Here is an 18,521-nt window from a genome sequence, read left to right as displayed (position 1 = left end):
CTGTTTTAGCTAATCCTTAACTTAGTCCAGTGCCTAAACCCCACCTCTGGAGTCCAGTCCCACTTCCTACCTCAGATACAGTCCCTTTTTTGATCCTTTTATTTAAAATCTTTGTATGAACTTAAGTATATCCCTTGCAAATAGCTCAGGATTGAATTGTATTATTTTTTTAAACCTAAAATCATCTGTATTTATTCTATTCTATTCTATTCTAATTTTATTTTATTTTATTTTGAGGTGGAGTCTCACTCTGTTGCCCAGGCCGGAATGCAGTGGCAAGATCTCAGCTCACCGCAACCTCCTCCAGGTTCAAGAGATTCTCCTGCCTTAGCCTCCCGAGTAGCTGGGATTACAGATGTGCATCACCACGCCCAGCTACTTTTTGTATTTTTAGTAGAGATAGGGTTTCGCTATGTTGGACAGGCTGGTCTCAAACTCCTGACCTCAGGTGATCCGCCCGCTTCAGCCTCCCAAAGTGCTGGGATCACAGGCGTGAGCTACCACACCCGGACCAACATCTGTCTTTTATATGGCAAGTTCAATTCATTTACACTCGTTGTGATTACTGACATATTTTTATTACCTTTTACTGGCTCATTTAGTACTTTCTGTTAAACAAGAGTTTCTGTACTTCTGTTTCAAAATTTTCCTGTCTTCTATTGCACTGTTATTCTTATTGCCCTTTTATGCCTACAAGTGGTTTGGAAGTTATTCATTCAATATCTTTTAGTGTTATTCACTTTTTAAAAAGTTGAAGTATGGCATACATACAGAAAATTGTGTCCTCCAGCCTTTTTTTTTTTTTTTTTTTGAGACAGTCTCTCACTCTTTTGCCCGGGCTGGAGCACAATGGTGCAATCATGGCTCGCTGCAGCCTTGACCTTCTAGGCTCAAGCAATACTCCCACCTCAGCCTCCCAAGTAGCTGGGACCACAAATGTACACCACGCCTGGCTAAATTTTTAAAAAATTATTTTCCGTAGGAACAGGATCTCCCTATGTTCCCCCAGGCTGGTCTTGAACTCTTGGACTCAACTGATTCTTCCACCGTGGCCCCCTAAACTGCTGGGATTATCGGTATGAGCCACCACGCCCAGCAGTCCTCCAGCTTTATTTCACTTCTTCAAGATTGCCTTGGCTATTTTTCGTTCTTTGCCTTTCTATATAATTTTAGAATCAATCCCTCCCTCCCTTCTTCCCTCCCTTCCTTCCTTCCTTCTTTTTGATGGAGTCTCCCTCTGTCACCCAGTCTAGAGTACAGTGGCACAATCTCGGTTCACTGCAACCTCTGGCTCTGGGTTCAAGTCATTCTCCCACCTCAGCCTCCCGAGTAGTTGGGATTACAGGCACAAGCAACAATGCCCAGCTAATTTTGTATTTTTAATAGAGATGGGGTTTCACCATGTTGACCAGTCTGGTCTCGAACTCCTGACCTCAAGTGATCCTCCCGCCTCAGCCTCCCAAAGTGCTGATGTTACAGGTGTGTGAGCCACCGCGCCCGGCCTAGAGTTGCTTTTTAATTTACACAGACACACACGTGCACACATGCACAAAATCTGCTGGCATTCTGACTGGGTTTTCATTGACCGTAGAAATTTTGGAAGAATGGATGGACATCTAACTTTTTTTTTCTCTATAATATTTTATAGTTTTCAGTGTAGGACAGTGGTGTTTTTTTTTTTTTTTTTTTTTTTTTTTGAGACGGAGTCTTGCTCTGTCGCCCAGGCTGGAGTGCAGTGGCCGGATCTCAGCTCACTGCAAGCTCCGCCCCCCGGGTTCCCGCCATTCTCCTGCCTCAGCCTCCGGAGTAGCTGGGACTACAGGCGCCCGCCACCTCGCCCAGCTAGTTTTTTGTATTTTTTAGTAGAGACTGGGTTTCACCGTGTTAGCCAGGATGGTCTCAGTCTCCTGACCTCGTGATCCGCCTGTCTCGGCCTCCCAAAGTGCTGGGATTACAGGCTTGAGCCACCGCGCCCGGCCTAGGGCAGTGGTTTTTAACTAGGGGTGATTTTGCTCCCATCCTCCCCGTCCCCCAGGGCAGTATCTGGAGTCATTTTTGGCTGTTAGGCTAGGGGATGGACAGTGCTAATGGAATCTTGTGCATAGAGGCAAGGATGCTTCTGAACATCCCAAAATGTACAATTCCCATAACAAATAATTATAGGCTCAAAATATCAATAGCACCAAGGTTGAGAAGCCATGGCAAAGGGTATTAAACTTTTTCCTTAGAATTCAATATATTGGGCGCTAGCATAGATCATTTCTTTTAAATTTTTATATTTTTGTATATAGAACTATACTCAATGCTTAAAATATTGATCTTGTGTCCAGTGACCATGCTAAAATAAATTTTTCATTGAAGCAGTTTCTCTGTAGGTTCCTTGGATTACTACATACACAATTGTATCACCTGTGAATAAAGACAGCTTTACTACTTTTGTGAACCTACTCCTTCAGGAAGTGCTATGCGGCCAATAGCTGGCTCTTTTCTGTACAGTTGAAGGGCCTGCTGCAAAATACAATCAAAACGTTATCTACAGGGTGCAGACCAGCAAAACAACAACAAAACACTCTTAATACTTTCTTTGGTTTCCCTAAAATTGGGGAGATTCTGAGGTACAGCCCTACCCAGTATCTCCTGGGAGGCAATTTTCTTTTTTCTTTTCTTTCTTTCTTTTTTTTTTTTTTTTGAGATGGGATCTCACTCTACTGCCCAGGCAGGTATGCAGTGGTGCGATCTCAGCTCACTGCAACCTCCACCTCCTGGGTTCAAGTGATTCTCATTCCTCATCCTTCCAAGTAGCTGGGACTACAGGCACCCGCCACCATGCCTGGCTAATTTTTGTATTTTTAGTAGAGATGGGGTTTCACCACATTGGCCAGCCTTGTCTGGAACTCCTGACCTCAAGTGATCTGCCCACCTCTGCCTCCCAAAGTGCTGGGATTACAGGCATGAGCCACCGCACCCAGCCTGTAATTTCCAATCTGTAGAAGTATGTGTAACTGCACAAATGTCAGCCAAAGAAAGCTGATCTGCCAACCATAAGCACTGACATGGGGTCAGGGCACATGCCCACTACAGAAAGTAATTTCAGAGTTATTTTTTGAGAGTGTTTTTTTCCTCCTTCTTCCATTTTTAGAGATGGGGGTCTCACTATATTGCCCAGGCTGGTCTTGAACTCCTGGGCTCAAGTGATCCATCCATCTTGGTCTCCCGAAGTACTGGGATTACAGGTGTGAGCCACTGCACCTGGTCATGAGAATGTGTTTCTGAGAGTGTGGTTAGGAGTAGCCTGGTGCAAGAGTGGAAATGGGTGATCTCTTTCTTCCATCCTATTAAGGGTCATAGCCAATACTCTTATAATAAAAGACAGGTTAACAGGAGAAAAATATAACAAATTTATTAACATGCATGAAGCAGGGGAGCCATATAAAAAATATGAACATACACAGAAAGGCCCAATGGTTGGCACTTAAGTACTCTCTTCACTGGGGAAAGGGAAGTGGGGGCTGTAAATGAATGGACCCAAAGACCTGACAGTGGTTTGTAAATGGTTCTCTTTGGATGCTGAATGGGACTGAAGGACAAACAATAGCTTGTGGACAAGTCATGAAAGGTGAAGGGTGGTACTGCACTGTGAACCAAGGTTGTCTTATTATGTGGATACAGTCTCCCAGGTTATCTCTTGGAACTGCCCTCAGAAGAAAAGATAAAAAGTCTGTCTGGTATGGTATCCTGGCTGTAGCTTCTTTTTTAGTCTTTTCTTGGGTGATTAATCATTCCTGGTTATTTAGTGAGATTCATAGGGAGGGGGCTTTAAGACAACTGCATTTATTTTAGAAGAAGGTTTCTCAATCAGGTAAGGGAACTTCCAGAGAAAGAGCTCCTCCTGGTGCTTTAGAAAAAGAAAGGGCCCAAGAAAAAGGAAAGAAAAAGGGTCAGAGAGACAACATGCTCCTGGTGCTTTAGAAGAGTGTCAAAAAAAAAAAAAGAAAGAAAGAAAGAAAAGAAAGGGTCAGAAAGACACCATGGTGGGGGAAAGTCAAGAGAGAGAGCTTGAGGCTGCTGCTTTAGTTCAGCTCGTCAAATGCCACATTTGGGGCATTATTTTCTGAGCCTCAACACTTGTGTAACAAAGAATTCCAAGCTGGAAGTCAATAAACTAAATTCCCCTGTGAGCTCTGTGGCCTCGGCAAGCTGCCTAAGATTCAGGGTCCTCTTCTGTAAAACAGACATTTCCCCTACCCTTCTCGTGGCTCCTTCTGGCCATATTCCAGAGTCCATATTCTGGTTATATTCCCGAGTCTATAACCTTGCATTGCTTCTGTGCAGAAAGAGAAAAGAAGCCACACTTTCCCCAAAGAGTAGCCACAACTACGTAAAAATGAGAAGGCATGACCACACCTCAGAAGAAAGGAGGGTCACCAGGCTCACCCACAAGCCTCAGAGCAGGGCCTCGTTTTCATTCTTTGGGAGTCAGCAGCTCTCAGTGATCTCATCTTTCTTCACAGCTCCAGCTCTTCCCTCCTCTTTTCTGATGGCCTAGATTATATTTTCGGTAGATTGAGCCAGATCCTCATGACCACCTCCCGGAGGTCTGCTCAGCCTTGGGCTACTTCAGGCAGGCAGTGAGAACTGCAGTGTAACCCTTTCATCTCTCTCACAACAATGTCTGACTGCAGAGCCCACCCCGGTCCCAGGACTCTGGTTACACAACCTTTTTAGGCAGGCCCAAGAGATTCCCAAGTAACACCCTTCCCCTCACCTCCAAATACCCACTTACCCTTCTATCCACACCTCCTCTCTGCAAACCATCATCGTTCCCATACTAGCAGTGATGGGGGACTCTCCAGCCACCCTCCTAGTCACGGCATCATCTCTTCACTTTGTCAGGCTCTGACTCCTGTCATGAGGCAGCAAAGATTCGAGAGAATGAAGTTGGCCAGGTGCAGTGGCTCACACCTGTAATCCCAGCACTTTGAGAGGCTAAGGTGGGAGGGTCTCTTGAGGCCAGGAGTTTTGAGACCTCATCTCTACCAAAATAAAGAAAATTAGCCAGGTGTGGTGGCATACCTGTAGGCCCAGCTCCTCGGGAGGCTGAGGTGGGAGGATTGCTTGATCCCAGGTCGAGGCTACAGTGAGCCACGATCTCCCACTGCACTCCAGCCTGGGTGACAGAGCAAGATCCTGTCTCAAAAAAAAAAGAAAAAAAAAAAGAAAACTCTCAAGAGGAGTGACTCCCTCCGTGGTGCTGACTCCTGAGGCCACTCAGCCCTAATTGCCCAGCTGTGGGAATCGCATGCTGGCAGCTGCAGCCGCCACCACCCGAGTCCTGTAGATTACCCCTTCTTGTTCTCTGCTCCCAGCAGACTCAATAGCTCCTTTTAATTTCCTGTAGCACAGCAAATAAGTAGTCTGGATCATTTAACAAGGATTCTTCAGTGGCTCAGGATAGCGAAAGAAAAAGCAACCTTAAATCAGACTAACAAGGCTCACCAGGTCCAGGCCACTTCCTTCCAGCAGAAGGAATGGAACAGCGGTTCTGCCCTCTCTTCGGCAGGGCCGGTGAACTCCAGTCCCTCTCGCCCTTCTCACCAGGTCCTTTAGATTCTCCCGGGGCTTTCTGAGCCGCTGTTCTCACCACCTTTTCCTGGCCAGTTCACCTCTGACTTACCTGGAGCTGCAGACCGAGTGCTGCAGCCCATTGTTTAGCCTGTTCCTAATGCTGCCCTCAGCCTCAAAGCCCATCTCCCTCACAGGGCGTGGCAAACACCATCCCTGGAGGAGAGGCTGAGAAATACCAGGGCCAGACTAAAATATGATACAATCACATGGGCAGAAGAAATTAGGCCACTTACAGAGCCTAGGCAACGGAAAACTGTAGCAATGGCACACTGCTAAAACCAGGGAGGCCAAAGAGTGAGTTCTCCCCAGGAGAGCTCACTGTGCGCGGCCACTTGGATGGAGCAGCAGCTGCTACAGCTCAAAGCTCACATGACCAGGCACTCCACATTCTCCTGTGGACTTCAGAGAAAGAACCCAAGTGTGCAGAAGCTGGAAGCGTGGGGAGGCACGAAGGAACAAGACATTGATACAACCTAAAGAAGAGACGGGACAAGTGTTCCGGTTTTTCTTTTAATTATTTACCAGATAAAAAAGAAAAAAAATAGTGATTGTTTCTCTTCACCCCCAACATTTCCGTTTACCAAGGTCGAGTTGGAGAGAAATTCATTGAACAATGATTTGTGCTCCTGGCCTGGAGCAAATTCTTCTCCTCTGCTCTACGCCACCTCAGGCAGCAGGGACAGGGCAAAGGGCTCCAGGCAGAAATCCTGGTGGCTGGGCAGCAGAGTGGCAGCGTGGCTATCGTTTCTTCTCACCGTGGCCAGAGCATTCAGACCCTTTCCCGTCTATCCCCCTACCCCGCCCTGCCCAGTCCCTCAAAGGAAGCAGGGAGCGGGGACTGCAGGAAGCAGGACAGGTGCACGGGTGGCCCAGGTAGCTCCTGGCAGATGTGGCAGAGGGCACAGCCCCTGCTTCTATTGCACATCCTGGCTCAGCTCCCCTGCCCTGAGCAGTAGGCCACAAAGTGAAACGCTTTCCAAATTCAGAGAGCCCAGTGCTGTGTGCCAGGCTCAAGGAGGGGAGGTGTGTTGTTGTGTGGCTTGTTCTGGAAGATAGGTATGTATTTTTAAGTTATCCCATGATGGGCCAAGGCAACAATTTCGCCTCTTTAGAAAAGCATAAGGGGTCTGGACATCTCGGGGTCCTGTAGTCACTGGGCCTCTTCCCAGGCAAGTGCAGAGGCCTGGGAAGAAGCCTCTCCCCCACCAGCGGACCTCCTGCTGCATCGGATGAAGAGGCAGCGCCCACTGGCCACATCAGCCCCTCCGGACTGTCATGACCCTGGACCACTTGGGGCCAGGGTCTTTCTCTGAACAGCTGGAGAATTCTGACAAATGACCCTAGAGAAAAACCTTTTACACTACATGTTTCTCCATAAAATGGCAGCTAAGTCCCTTCAAATAAAACCTTGAAGTGTTTCATTCTCATTCTTCTCTTACCAGTGAAATCAAGTGGGGCAGAGTAAGTTATTTAACTGACATTAGCGACAGGATAAACCCCTCTAAAAAAACCGCAGGGGGAAGTGGGAACTGATTCAGATTTGGCAAAGCTGCAAATCTTTCCCCTTCATAGGCTGGAATGAAGCTGGTGGGTGAAGACAAACTAAGTGTGCCAATGGCAAGAACTGCAGGCTATGAAATGACAGGTCAGACACAGGACTGTATAAATTGTGGCACTATAAAGATGAGAAGGCAGGTCCATAATATAGCTGGGAGCAAGCCTTTGCAGCATCGCTTCCAGAAATTCTATCTGTCCTGTAGTAAGTAGTAGCATCCAGATAAATCAGTGGTTCTCCTTCCTCCTCTTCCAAACACATTCTGAGAGTTTCTTGTTTAAATAACTATGTACACACCCAGCAAGCCTGGTCTCTCTTTTACATGAGGGTCCTTCACTTGAGGGTCCTACAATGGCTTTAGAGTCGGTTCCAATTGCCTTTTTGGAGATTTACTGCTTGGGACCAAACCTGCAAGGCAAAGAAATGACTGAACACTATAACAGGAAAATCTTGAAGATGAAGGCATTCCAGTGTTTACAAGACTGAGTCTTAATATAAACAAACCCTCAACTCCCTATAGGGCTCTGGTACTCTGGCAAATTGAGTAACTGGGCTTGGGCCCATCAACTCTGTCAGCCAGATGGCCACATGCCCACCTGAGGCCTTGGAAAACAGCTCCATACCTCCCTCTGATAAGGATAGTTTCTCAAGTTCGGCTTCAAGTTCAGCATCTGAGATCCTAGGGTTAGGCACACTGTTGGTAAAATGCCTATTGCGGGGGTTGTCAGGCAGATCCAAAGGTTCTTTGGTGGTATCCTGAAGGAGGATGTCCAATTCCTTCTCCAGTTCTTCACTGTCAAAATCTGGAAATAAAAGACAACATAAAGATGCATCAACTCCAGGGAGAAATACATTAATGAGTACAGGGCTGAGGTTACCAAAACCCTGCTTAGCTTTACAAAAGATGCCAGGCCTCCTTGCAAATTAAAAAAAATCCCGGAAGTCAGGAAACTGACAGTAGCTTCAAGCAGAGACGCTTCTTCCACACTCAGAGCTAAGTCACCAAGGAGGTGCATTCTGTTAACCCCATGGACCTGACCCTGATTCCCCTTGCCCTTGCAGGAGGATCCTCCAGTCAGAAGCCTTGTGCTTGAGGAATGCCGGAGCACAGATGGGTCATGAGCACGGCTGTCAAGGAGGAAATGGCAATTCCCTAATTGCTCCCGCAGATGGGCCCCAGGGAGGGCAGGCTAGGAGAGGCCTGCCTACACCCGGAAAAGCAAATCTACCGTCAAACTCATCACAGCACAGGGAAACAAAGTCTTCCAGGATGAAAAGAAGAAACAATCACCTTGAGCTGGGCATGGTGGCTCATGCCTGTAATCCCAGCACTTTGGGAGGCTGAGGCAGGCGGATCACGAGGTCAGGAGTTCGAGACCAGCCTGACCAACATGGTGAAACCCCCATCTCAACTAAAAATACAAAAATTAGCCCGGCATGGTGGTGTGCGCCTATAATCCCAGCTACTCAGGAGGCTGAGGCAGGAAAATCGCTTGAACCCAGGAGGCAGAGGTTGCAGTGAGCCGAGAATGTGTCACTGCACTCCAGCCTAGGTGACAGAGTGAGACTCCATCTAAAAATAAATAATAAATAAATAAATAAAAATAAAAATAACCACCTTGTCCACTCACCTAAGCCATTGGTTACCCCACCAGCCAGAGTCTGAGAAACTTCATCCTGGGTGTCACAGAGCTGTAAGAGACAAGTGCAAAGCCCTGAGCTGGGCACGGTGGCTCTGAGCATCTCAGGCTTCGTTGGAAAATATCTAGGGTGACAAAGCAATCCTGCCCCAAATGAGAATCAAGGAAAGTTTCCTCAAGTTCACAAGGTCACAAGTCAAGTGTCATTAAAGAGGATGTGCAATGAAGTCAAATCTGTCCTCTGTCACTTACTTCTCTGTGTGTCCCTCCCTGGCCCCTTTCTGTACCTCTTGGATCTGATCCACAAGGCTCTCTGCCTTCTCCACTGTGACATCCTTCATGGAGAGTTTGAGTGCTCCCACCCCAGCCTGGTAGGCATTAAAAACCTAAAGACAAGGCAAAGCTATCAGTGCATATGACAGACATTTGGCAAAATACATACAATATTGTTTCAACTCCAAAAGGCAGCTTTGGGGTTTTTTGGGCAACCAATCTCAATTTACCCTATACCCACTGAGGCCAAACCTCCTGACTGGAAAGACAAAGGCAGCCCCAGCTACATCCCGAAAGAACCCAGGGATCCTCCAAACAGCAAAGCCGAAGCTGCAAGTGACCAACACCCATGGAGAGACCAGCTGAGTGCTGGAGTAGAGGGGAGTGGCTACCATTTGATCTGTCTGGGAGGCATAGATCCGGTCCAGGATGCCTTGCACAGTGTCCAGCTTGGCATGCAAGGCCTCGATGCGCTTCTCTGTCCGTTGCTTGGCCTTGAGAGACCTCAGTGCCTGGGGGGCATGGAGACTTAGGTCAGTGCTGAACTGGGCAAGCCAAAGGGCAAGAGGAAGACAGCCCTTCCCAGACGCTAACGCCGTCCCAGCCTTCTTCCCTCCGGTCTGTAAAATAAGCTGTGGTGCCTGGGCCCCCTGCAGACTCTGTCCCCCTCAAAACCCCAGCGGGCTGCTCTCCGAACTGCTGGGCATCACTCCAGGCCTGCCTGGGGCACTGCTATGGGGCTGGAGGAGACAAGAACTCACCAGCTGCTTCTTTCCTGCTCGGCACGCCCGGCGGGCTTCTTCTTTACACCTAGAAACAGAGGGACAGATAAGATGACTGTGTCACAGGATGGGAGGGGCAGGGTCCCAAAGGGTCCCTGAGAGCAGCACTCAGTCAAGGTGGTTTTAAATCTGTTAAGACTAAACCCACTCTGCCCAGTGGCAAGAAAAACGATGCTGACGGTCAAAACCTCTTGTGGCAAGTCAACAGGCAGCTCAAGCAGGCTGACTGAGGACAAGCTTTTTCAACCCACAGCAACAGAACATGCAAACAGGGCACCTTGTACATGTCTTCCCAATTTGGGGAGACGGGGAATGAACTGTTAACACCAACAATGACCTCGGACACATCCCTCTGCCTCCCAACAAGGCTAGGCTTTCCCAACTGGAAGACAGACTTCAATGTCTGTGTCCGCCTGCCGGAGTGTGTGTCTTTATCAGGGATTCCTTGTACAGTCATCCACGGGGAAGGGTTGGGGAAGGGCAGGGCAAGGGCCCCTCAGAAAGACCTCTGCAAAGGCAGGAACCTGTCTTGTCCACGCCTATATCCCCAGTCCCTAAGACAAAGCCTAGCTCAATAAATATTAGTTGAATGGACACTGATAAGGAAGAGCATAAACATTACACTCACAGTCATGGTCTGCAGGGGAAGAATTAAGACTCGTGTTTTCAGCTGGGCACAGCGGCTCACCCCAGTCATGCCAACACTTTGGGAGGTTGAGGTGGGAGGTGGGAGGCTCGCTTGCGCCGAGGAGTTTGAGACCAGCCTGGGCAACACGGTGAGACCCCATCTCAACAAAAAATTAAAAAACTAGCCAGGCATGGTGGTGCGCACTCGTGGTCCCAGCTACTGAGGAGGCTGAGGCGGGAAAGTTGTTTGAGTCCAGGAGTTTGAGACTGCAGTGAGCTAAGATCGTGTCACTGCTCTCCAGCCTGGGGGATAGTGCAAGACCCTGTCTCAATTTAGAAAAAAAAAAAAAAAAGGCCAGGCGTAGTGGCTCACACCTGTAATCCCAGCACTTTGGGAGGCCAAGATGGGCAGCTCACGAGGTCAGGAGATTGAGACCATCCTGGGTAACACAGTGAAACCCCGTCTCTACTAAAAATATAAAAAAATTAGCCAGGCGTGATGGCAGGTACCTGTAGTCCCAGCTACTCGGGAGGCTGGGACAGGACAATGGTGTGAATCCGGGAGGTGGAGCTGGCAGTGAGCCAAGATCATGCCACTGCACACCAGCCTGAGGGACAGAGCAAAAACAAGAAAAAAAGAAAGAAAAGGCCTCATTTTTTTTTCTCTTTTGTGATATTCTGTGCTTTCCATGATTTCTGCATTGAGTAGTGAATACTTCTGTAATTAGCTTAAAAAAAAAAAAACACCTATCTTTTTAAAAGCCCACATACAGTAACATTTTGCTGGCTCTGGGGTCCAGCCACAGTGGGGAGGGGGCTCAGTTCGGGGTTAAAAGTTACCTCTCTGCTTCCTGGGATAAGGACTCCACTTTGCGTGAGAGAAGTTGTTCACTCTGCATCAGCTGGTACACCCCAACGTCTACGTCATTGACTGGAGAGACCTTGGCATGTGGCCCTCGGGCAAACTTCACAATCTGAGGGACAGGGAGAAATTACTACTGCTGCTATCACAAAGGCTGAGAACTTCCCAAGCAGGAGTGCTGGTGGGCATATGAGAACAGCAGGGCCCCCTTATCCATGGGGGATACATTCCAGTGAATGGAACCCCCCGCGGATGCCTGAACCCTCGGAGAATACTGAATCCTATACATACAGCTATGCAAACATTTTTCCTTCTTCACAATTTTTCCTATAGAAGATTCATTCTTACCGTAGATCCTAGCAACCTCAGCAAATGATATTTTGTCTTCCTTATTTAGTCCAGAACTTTCACCTCTTCACTTAAAGGAAGCACCTGACAGCTTCTCTTTGGTAAATCTGGACTGCCAGCACCACTGCTCTTGTGCTTTGGGTCCATTATTAAGTACAATAGGCCAGGCATGGTAGTTTACACCTGTAATGCTAGCACTTTGGGAGGCCAAAGCAGGAGGATCACTTGAGGTCAGGAGTTCAAGACAGCCTGGCCAAATGGTGAAACCCCTTCTCTACTAAAAATACAAAAATTAGCCAGCCGATGTGGCGCATGCCTGTAATCCCAACTACTCAGGAGGCTGAGGCAGAAGAACCACTTGAACCTGGGAGGTGGAGGCTGCAGTGAGCTGAGATTGTGCAATTGCTGGGCGACAGCAAGACTCTATCTCAAAAAAAAAAAAAAAAGTACAATAAGGGTGGCTTGAACACAACCACTGCAGTGCCATGACAGTCAATCTGATCACTGAGACGACTCCTAAGTGACTCAGGCAGGGAGATGCTGGACAAAGGGGGGATGAGCATTCAGGCGGGATACTACGAGGTCCCATCACACTACTCAGAACAGTGCACAACTGAAATCTATGGAACTGTTAATGTTTGGAATTTTCCACTTATTATTTTTGGACCGTGGTTGACTGCAGGTAACTGAAACTCTGGAAAGCCAAATCTCAGATAAGGGGTCGCTACTGTATGTACTGAATCAATCACCGCTGAGTCAGTGAATGAACAGGTGAGCCTCCGTACCTTCTCCCCGTTCTGCTCGAGGACTGTGACCCTCTTCTCCTTCTGCAGCTGCAGCAACACCAAGTAGAAGGTCCTCTCATCTGGGCAGGAGTTAGCACAGAGGGTGCTGAGCTCTGACAGGGCCACCACGGGGTGGGAGGAGAGGGGCGAGTTCTGATACAGACGATACACCTCCTCAGCCTTTTCCTGCAGGAGAGGCAACATGGGCTGACAGGCCCTGGCCACTGCCACGGGACGCAGGGACCCTGACCCTGAGCTTCAAAACCATGACCACACAAGGCAAGCACCCAGGAATCCCAAGCCCATCCTCCCCAATAGCGGCTTTTTAAAAAGGAGGAAGGATCTGTGTTTTTTTTTTTTTTTTTTTTGAGGCGGAGTCTCGCTCTGTCGCCCGGACTGGAGTGCAGTGGCCGGATCTCAGCTCACTGCAAGCTCCGCCTCCCGGGTTTTTACGCCATTCTCCTGCCTCAGCCTCCCGAGTAGCTGGGACTACAGACGCCCGCCACCTCGCCCGGCTAGTTTTTGTATTTTTAGTAGAGACGGGGTTTCACTGTGTTAGCCAGGATGGTCTCGATCTCCTGACCTGGTGATCCACCCGTCTCGGCCTCCCAAAGTGCTGGGATTACAGGCTTGAGCCACTGCGCCCGGCCAGGATCTGTGTTTTTAAGCCTTGGAAGAAAGTTTGGTCACTCCATCTGAAATGAGGCACATGAGATGCTGGGAGCCAGTGCACTGAACGCCCACTGGGGATTTTACACTCCTGCCTCTCCCTTATCTGTGGTTTCGCAAGGGAAGACTGAGGAGGTGAGGTGAGGTAGAACATCTGTGAATGAGACCTGAGGCCTGATTTCCAGTGCAGCCTGGGTGACCCCGGGCCAGTCACAGCCTCACTAGTCCTCAGTATCACTCTCTGAAGAGGGTGGATGAAATGATATCCAATTCCCTTCCAATGGTAGTCTCTCCATTTTCCTGCCAATTGGCTATACTGGAAACACAAACATTACTGAGTCTGTAAAGAGTCTTAAGGGAAAAGGGCCAGGCATGGTGGCTCATGCTGGTAATCCCAGCACTTTGGGAAGCTGAGGCAGGCAGATCACCTGAGGTCAGGAGTTTGAGACCAGCGTGGCCAACATGGCAAAACCCCGTCTTTACTAAAAATACAAAAAACATTAGCCGGGTGTGATGGTGGGCACCTATAATCCCAGCTACTTGGGAGGTTGAGGCAGGAGAATCACCTGAACCTGGGAGGCGGAGGTTGCAGTGAGCTGAGATTGTACCACTACACTCCAGCCTGGGCAACAAGAGCAAAACACTGTTTCAAAACAAAACAAAACAAAAAACAAAGAAAAGTACATGATAAACAGATGGGATAAGATTAGTGACAAGACTAAGAAATATAAGTTCCAAGAAATAATGTTACCATTTCGCTCACACATGGAAATTACTACCAGAAACAAGAAAGACTTACTGAGGTGTGCATGGGATGCTATGAAAATATAGGAAAGGACTGCCTGGGGATTCAGGATTTCTTGAAAAAAAAAAACAAAAAAAATGTTGAGCAGAATTCTGAAGAGTGAGCTAGGTGAAGAGGTGAAAGGGGTTATCTCAGGAAGAGAGAGAGGAACATGAGTACAGAAGGGTGGGTCAATGCGGCACGTGTACAAATGTAGAGTGGAAAGGAGAGAGAGGAGAAGCACTCCTACATTATAGAAAGTATAATAGCTTATGATGATCCTTTATTCTGTAGATGGTGGGTGGTCACTGAAGGAAACTGACATGGCTAGATTAACAGAAAGCTAACTGCCAGTTGGGAGAGGATGGATTGTAGAGTTAAGATTAGAGGCAAGGAGACCATTTACACAAGAGATTATGTGGGACTGAACAACAGACTATTTGAATAATAAACACAGAAAGAGGAGTGGTGGAGCCAAACAAAATTCAGAAGATAACACTGGTAACTGGATATAGGGTTGGAGGAGAAAGTTGAGAGGAAAGTCACCGTGGATTGACTGACTGATGGACGTGATGCTATTAATAGCAAAAAATACAGGAGGAAAAGCCTAGTTTAAAGGAAAGACAAAATATCCCATCTTGGATATGATGTTTTAAGATGTCTGAGAGGCCGGGCACGGTGATTCACGCCTACAGTATCAGCACTTCGGGAGGCTGAGGTGGGTGGATCACCTGAGGTCAAGTGTTTGAGACCAGCCAGGCCAACATGGTGCAACCCCGTCTCCACTAAAAAAAACACAAAAAATTAGCTGGGTGTGGTGGCAGCGCTGTAATCCCAGCTACTTGGGAGGCTGAGGCAGGAGAATTGCTTGAACCCGGGAGGCGGAGCTTGCAGTGAGCCAAGATTGCGCCACTGCACTCCAGCCTGGGCAACAGAGCAAGACTCCACCTGAAAATAGACAAACAAACAAATAAATAAATAAAAAAGATGTCTGAGAGATATCCAAGAATATATATACAACCTATAAGTGGATATACAAATCTGAAACTCAAAGGAGACGGCAGGACAGTGATACGATGGTTGAAAGTCCTCAGCATATCCATGGCAAATATCCCAAGGACACTCACAGGGAGGAAAGTAATAAGCTGAAGGAAGATCACTGTTTAGGAAGTGAAGGAACCACAAAAGAGAGCCAGCAGGACTGCTTTGGGGGAACCAAGGAGAACTTGCTGCATCATGTAAACAAATTCAAGGAAATTAGACATTTTAAGAAGCGACTTGTCAACGGTGTCAAAGGGTGGAAAAGAGCCTAGTAAGACAGACATTGAGTTTTCATTGATTCAACTGCCCTACCAGATATGCAACTACTGCAGTAACTGCACAGTAACCACACACAAATAAATTAATGTTATACAACATCAAGAAAAAATACCGAGACAACTGGCCATCCATCTGGAAGAAAATACAGCTTTTCCCCACCACATACACAAAAATAAGTATTGAAGTAAGGAAATGTAAACGGAAAAAAAAGTGCAAAGTAATAAAAGAATATCCACTTAAGCTTGAGTCAGAAGATGCCTTCCTAAACAAGACCTGAAATTCAGTAGCCATATGGAAAAGTCTGAGAGATCTGACCACAGAAATGTGAAACCTTCTATATGGTAAAAGACATCATAAATAAAAATTAAGCAAGCAACAGACTGGGAAACAATATTTACATCCTTAATACTAATTACATTATACGTACCTATCTCTAATACATAAAGAATACAAATTAACATAAAAGATAACACAATACGGCCAGGCGCGGTGGCTCACGCCTGTAATCCCAGCATTTGGGAGGCCAAGGTGGGTGGCTCACGAGGTCACGAGATAGAAACCATCCTGGCTAACACGGTGAAACCCCGTCCCTACTAAAAATACAAAAAATTAGCCGGGCATGGTGGCGGGCGCCTGTAGTCCCAGCTGCTCAGGAGGCTGAGGCAGGAGAATGGCGTGAACCCGGGAGGTGGAGCTTGCAGTGAGTAGAGACCACGCCACTGCACTCCAGCCTGGGAGACAGACTCCATCTCAAAAAAAAAAAAGATAACACAATATGAAACAGGCAAAGGATATAAACAGACAACTCACAGAAGGGGATATGTAAATGGCTAGTACATAGGTGAAAAAAATTCAGGCCGGGCGCGGTGGCTCAAGCCTGTAATCCCAGCACTTTGGGAGGCCGAGACGGGCGGATCACGAGGTCAGGAGATCGAGACCATTCTGGCTAACACGGTGAAACTCCGTCTCTACTAAAGATACAAAAACTAGCAGGGTGAGGTGGCGGGCGCCTGTAGTCCCAGCTACTCGGGAGGCTGAGGCAGGAGAATGGCGTAAACCCGGGAGGCGGAGCTTGCAGTGAGCTGAGATCCGGCCACTGCACTCCAGTCCGGGCGACAGAGCGAGACTCCGCCTCAAAAAAAAAAAAAAAAGAAAAAGAAAAAAATTCACAAACAGGACGTATCATTTTTTTCCCCAATAAGTTGGCAAGATTGAAAAGACTGATGTCATCCAGTGCTGACAAGGATGTGGGGAGACTGGACTACAGAATTTTCATGAAAGTGCAACTTATTACAAACTTTTGAAAAGTAGTTTGGCAATTTTTGTTAAAATTTAAAAAGCACATATGCATTTCTGAAAATCAATTCCATAAAAATAAAGGGAGAAGTACACAGATCTCTGCCCAAGTGGCATTTTTTTGTAACGGAAAAATGGAGAGAGAAATCAGAATGACTTAAATGTCCATCTGCAGAGCACCTGTTGCATAAATTGTGGCATAGCAATAGATTATCATGCAGGCATCAAAAAGTATCAAGTAAATCCATACTGTGTAGGGCCTGGAAAGAGGCACCTGATATAATGCAGTGGAAGAAAACAAAGCAGATTGCACACCAATTCCATTTCTAGAAAAAAATGGAGTGATGTGTACACATGTGTCTGTGTGTATATATTCATTCACTCAACAGGGACTTGTTGACCGTCTACCAGGTACCAGGCACCAGGCACTGCTCCTAGGATCCCAGGGCCCATGGCACTGTTCCCTTCTAGTAGGAAAGACAGACAAGAAACAAGTGAATAAGATTTTCAGGAAGAACTAGAGTTGACAAGGCCATTAAGGAAACATAAGTCTGTAAACATACGCACTCAAACACTCACACAAATGGGAAGAGAGTGCCCAAAGAGAGAAAAGTTGGATGAACAGAAGGAAAACTTTCATTTCTTTGTATATTCTTTTTAAATAACAAAATAATGGACAATGTTTGCTTTTTTGTATTTTTCAGTACCATCCAAAAGTAAAAAGTTACTGGCTGTTTCTCTGTCTGGACTTGGGAAAACCAATTTACCGCAAGAGCAGGCTTGCTTTGGTTGCCGGTGCAAACCTCACCTGGGGGGGTCCATGGGTCTGTCTCTCCTCCGCCCCAGGCTGGAGGACAATGTGAGATGACAGGCAGACTCAAATCACCCTGCAGTCTTTGCGGGGACCTCGACTGAGCCCTGGAGACCAGGGCACCGGGCAGGGGAATAACCGCATGGGTGCGGGGAGGGCGTGTAGATGGAGCAAACGGGATGCCCCTGAAGAAAATGTGGGCTGCTTAGTCAACAATCCTGGGGGACAGGGAGAGACTGGCAGATTTTGGAGACCTCTTCCCCAATCTGAGGCAGAGTGCGCTGGAGTCTCTCATGGTGAGGAGAAATGGGTGCTTCTCTTGGGGTGAGGGGTGGGGATTCTGGGCTGCCTCCAGCTGTGTGAAGCCTCTAGGGCTATGCAAGGGCCCTGAGGTCAGGCTTGGTCTGTGAACTTCAAAATTACTCTCTGCAATATACTTTGGCCACCAGGTGCTCAGTCAACTTTGTAGACACATACACACAGACACACACACACACACACAGAGACTCATCCACAGCATCCGGGTGGAGGGGGTGGTTGAAGCAGGTCTGCACCGGGTGACAGAGTGAATGGGAGGTGTGGAAATGGTGACGCAAAGGTCGGTTGAGAAGGAAACAGCACTCACTAGGTAGGGCCCAGGTACCACAAAAGAGACAATCCGTGTTCGAAAAAGCATGAGTGGGTTTGGGTTTACAGGCTGAGAGGGAGATGGAACATACTGGGCAAGAGGCCAGCCAATGGGACAAAGGGACAAGAGAGGCAGGGAAGACACACAGTAGATGAGGGGCAGAGGAAGGACACTACACTCTGAGCACAGAAGGAGGTGGGCTCTGAGGAGGTCAGGCTTGGGGTAGGAGGACAGAAAACTGAAGGCCGACTCAGGAACCCTGAGTCTACCTTCTCAGTGTAGTGCCTGCAGAAAAGAAAGATGACACAGGATGGAATGAGCGTGTGAGGGGACAGAGAGAAAGAAAAATGAGGCTGTGGTGTGGCTCTGAGGGCCTCCCACAGCTGGGGACCATGAAGGGGACCTCAGTCTGATGACAGGTGATTTTCGCCAGCAGGGGTGTTAGACCCCGTGTGGCTGATCTAGGGCTATGGATTTGCTGGGAGTCTCCTGGTGTGGACCAAAGGAGATGCAAAG

At 47.7% G+C, this 18,521-nt stretch overlaps 1 protein-coding gene and 1 long non-coding RNA gene across 7 annotated transcripts in view; both read right to left on the bottom strand.

The window, feature by feature from the left end:
* Positions 1-3,374: 3,374 nt before the first annotated feature.
* Positions 3,375-5,136, bottom strand: LOC117093442. The gene is made up of 3 exons (XR_004441142.1): positions 5,074-5,136; positions 4,784-4,903; positions 3,375-4,542 (listed from the first exon to the last, which is right to left on the bottom strand). It is a non-coding gene; the product is annotated as an uncharacterized LOC117093442 (long non-coding RNA).
* The window catches only part of CHMP7 (charged multivesicular body protein 7), a 40,315-nt gene continuing 26,921 nt past the window's right edge, over positions 5,128-18,521 (bottom strand). For 5 of the 6 annotated variants that reach the window (XM_033228633.1, XM_033228641.1, XM_033228625.1 and 2 more), the window contains 8 exons: positions 12,498-12,683; positions 11,343-11,476; positions 9,855-9,903; positions 9,486-9,605; positions 9,108-9,206; positions 8,812-8,872; positions 7,804-7,983; positions 6,117-7,588 (listed from right to left, as the gene is read on the bottom strand). In XM_033228633.1, the coding sequence (XP_033084524.1) occupies positions 7,527-7,588; positions 7,804-7,983; positions 8,812-8,872; positions 9,108-9,206; positions 9,486-9,605; positions 9,855-9,903; positions 11,343-11,476; positions 12,498-12,683 (891 nt within the window). In that variant the 3' untranslated portion in view covers positions 6,117-7,526. Of the gene's footprint in view, positions 5,188-6,116; positions 7,589-7,803; positions 7,984-8,811; positions 8,873-9,107; positions 9,207-9,485; positions 9,606-9,854; positions 9,904-11,342; positions 11,477-12,497; positions 12,684-18,521 lie in introns of those variants that run through there. The other variant, XM_033228650.1, reaches the window with a different exon arrangement.

This window comes from Trachypithecus francoisi, unplaced genomic scaffold, assembly GCF_009764315.1.
Source record: "Trachypithecus francoisi isolate TF-2019V2 unplaced genomic scaffold, Tfra_2.0 Contig01440, whole genome shotgun sequence".
Taxonomy (NCBI): domain Eukaryota; kingdom Metazoa; phylum Chordata; class Mammalia; order Primates; family Cercopithecidae; genus Trachypithecus; species Trachypithecus francoisi.
The sequence above is the reverse complement of the archived record's forward strand: the minus strand, read 5'-3'. Positions and strand labels throughout refer to the sequence as shown.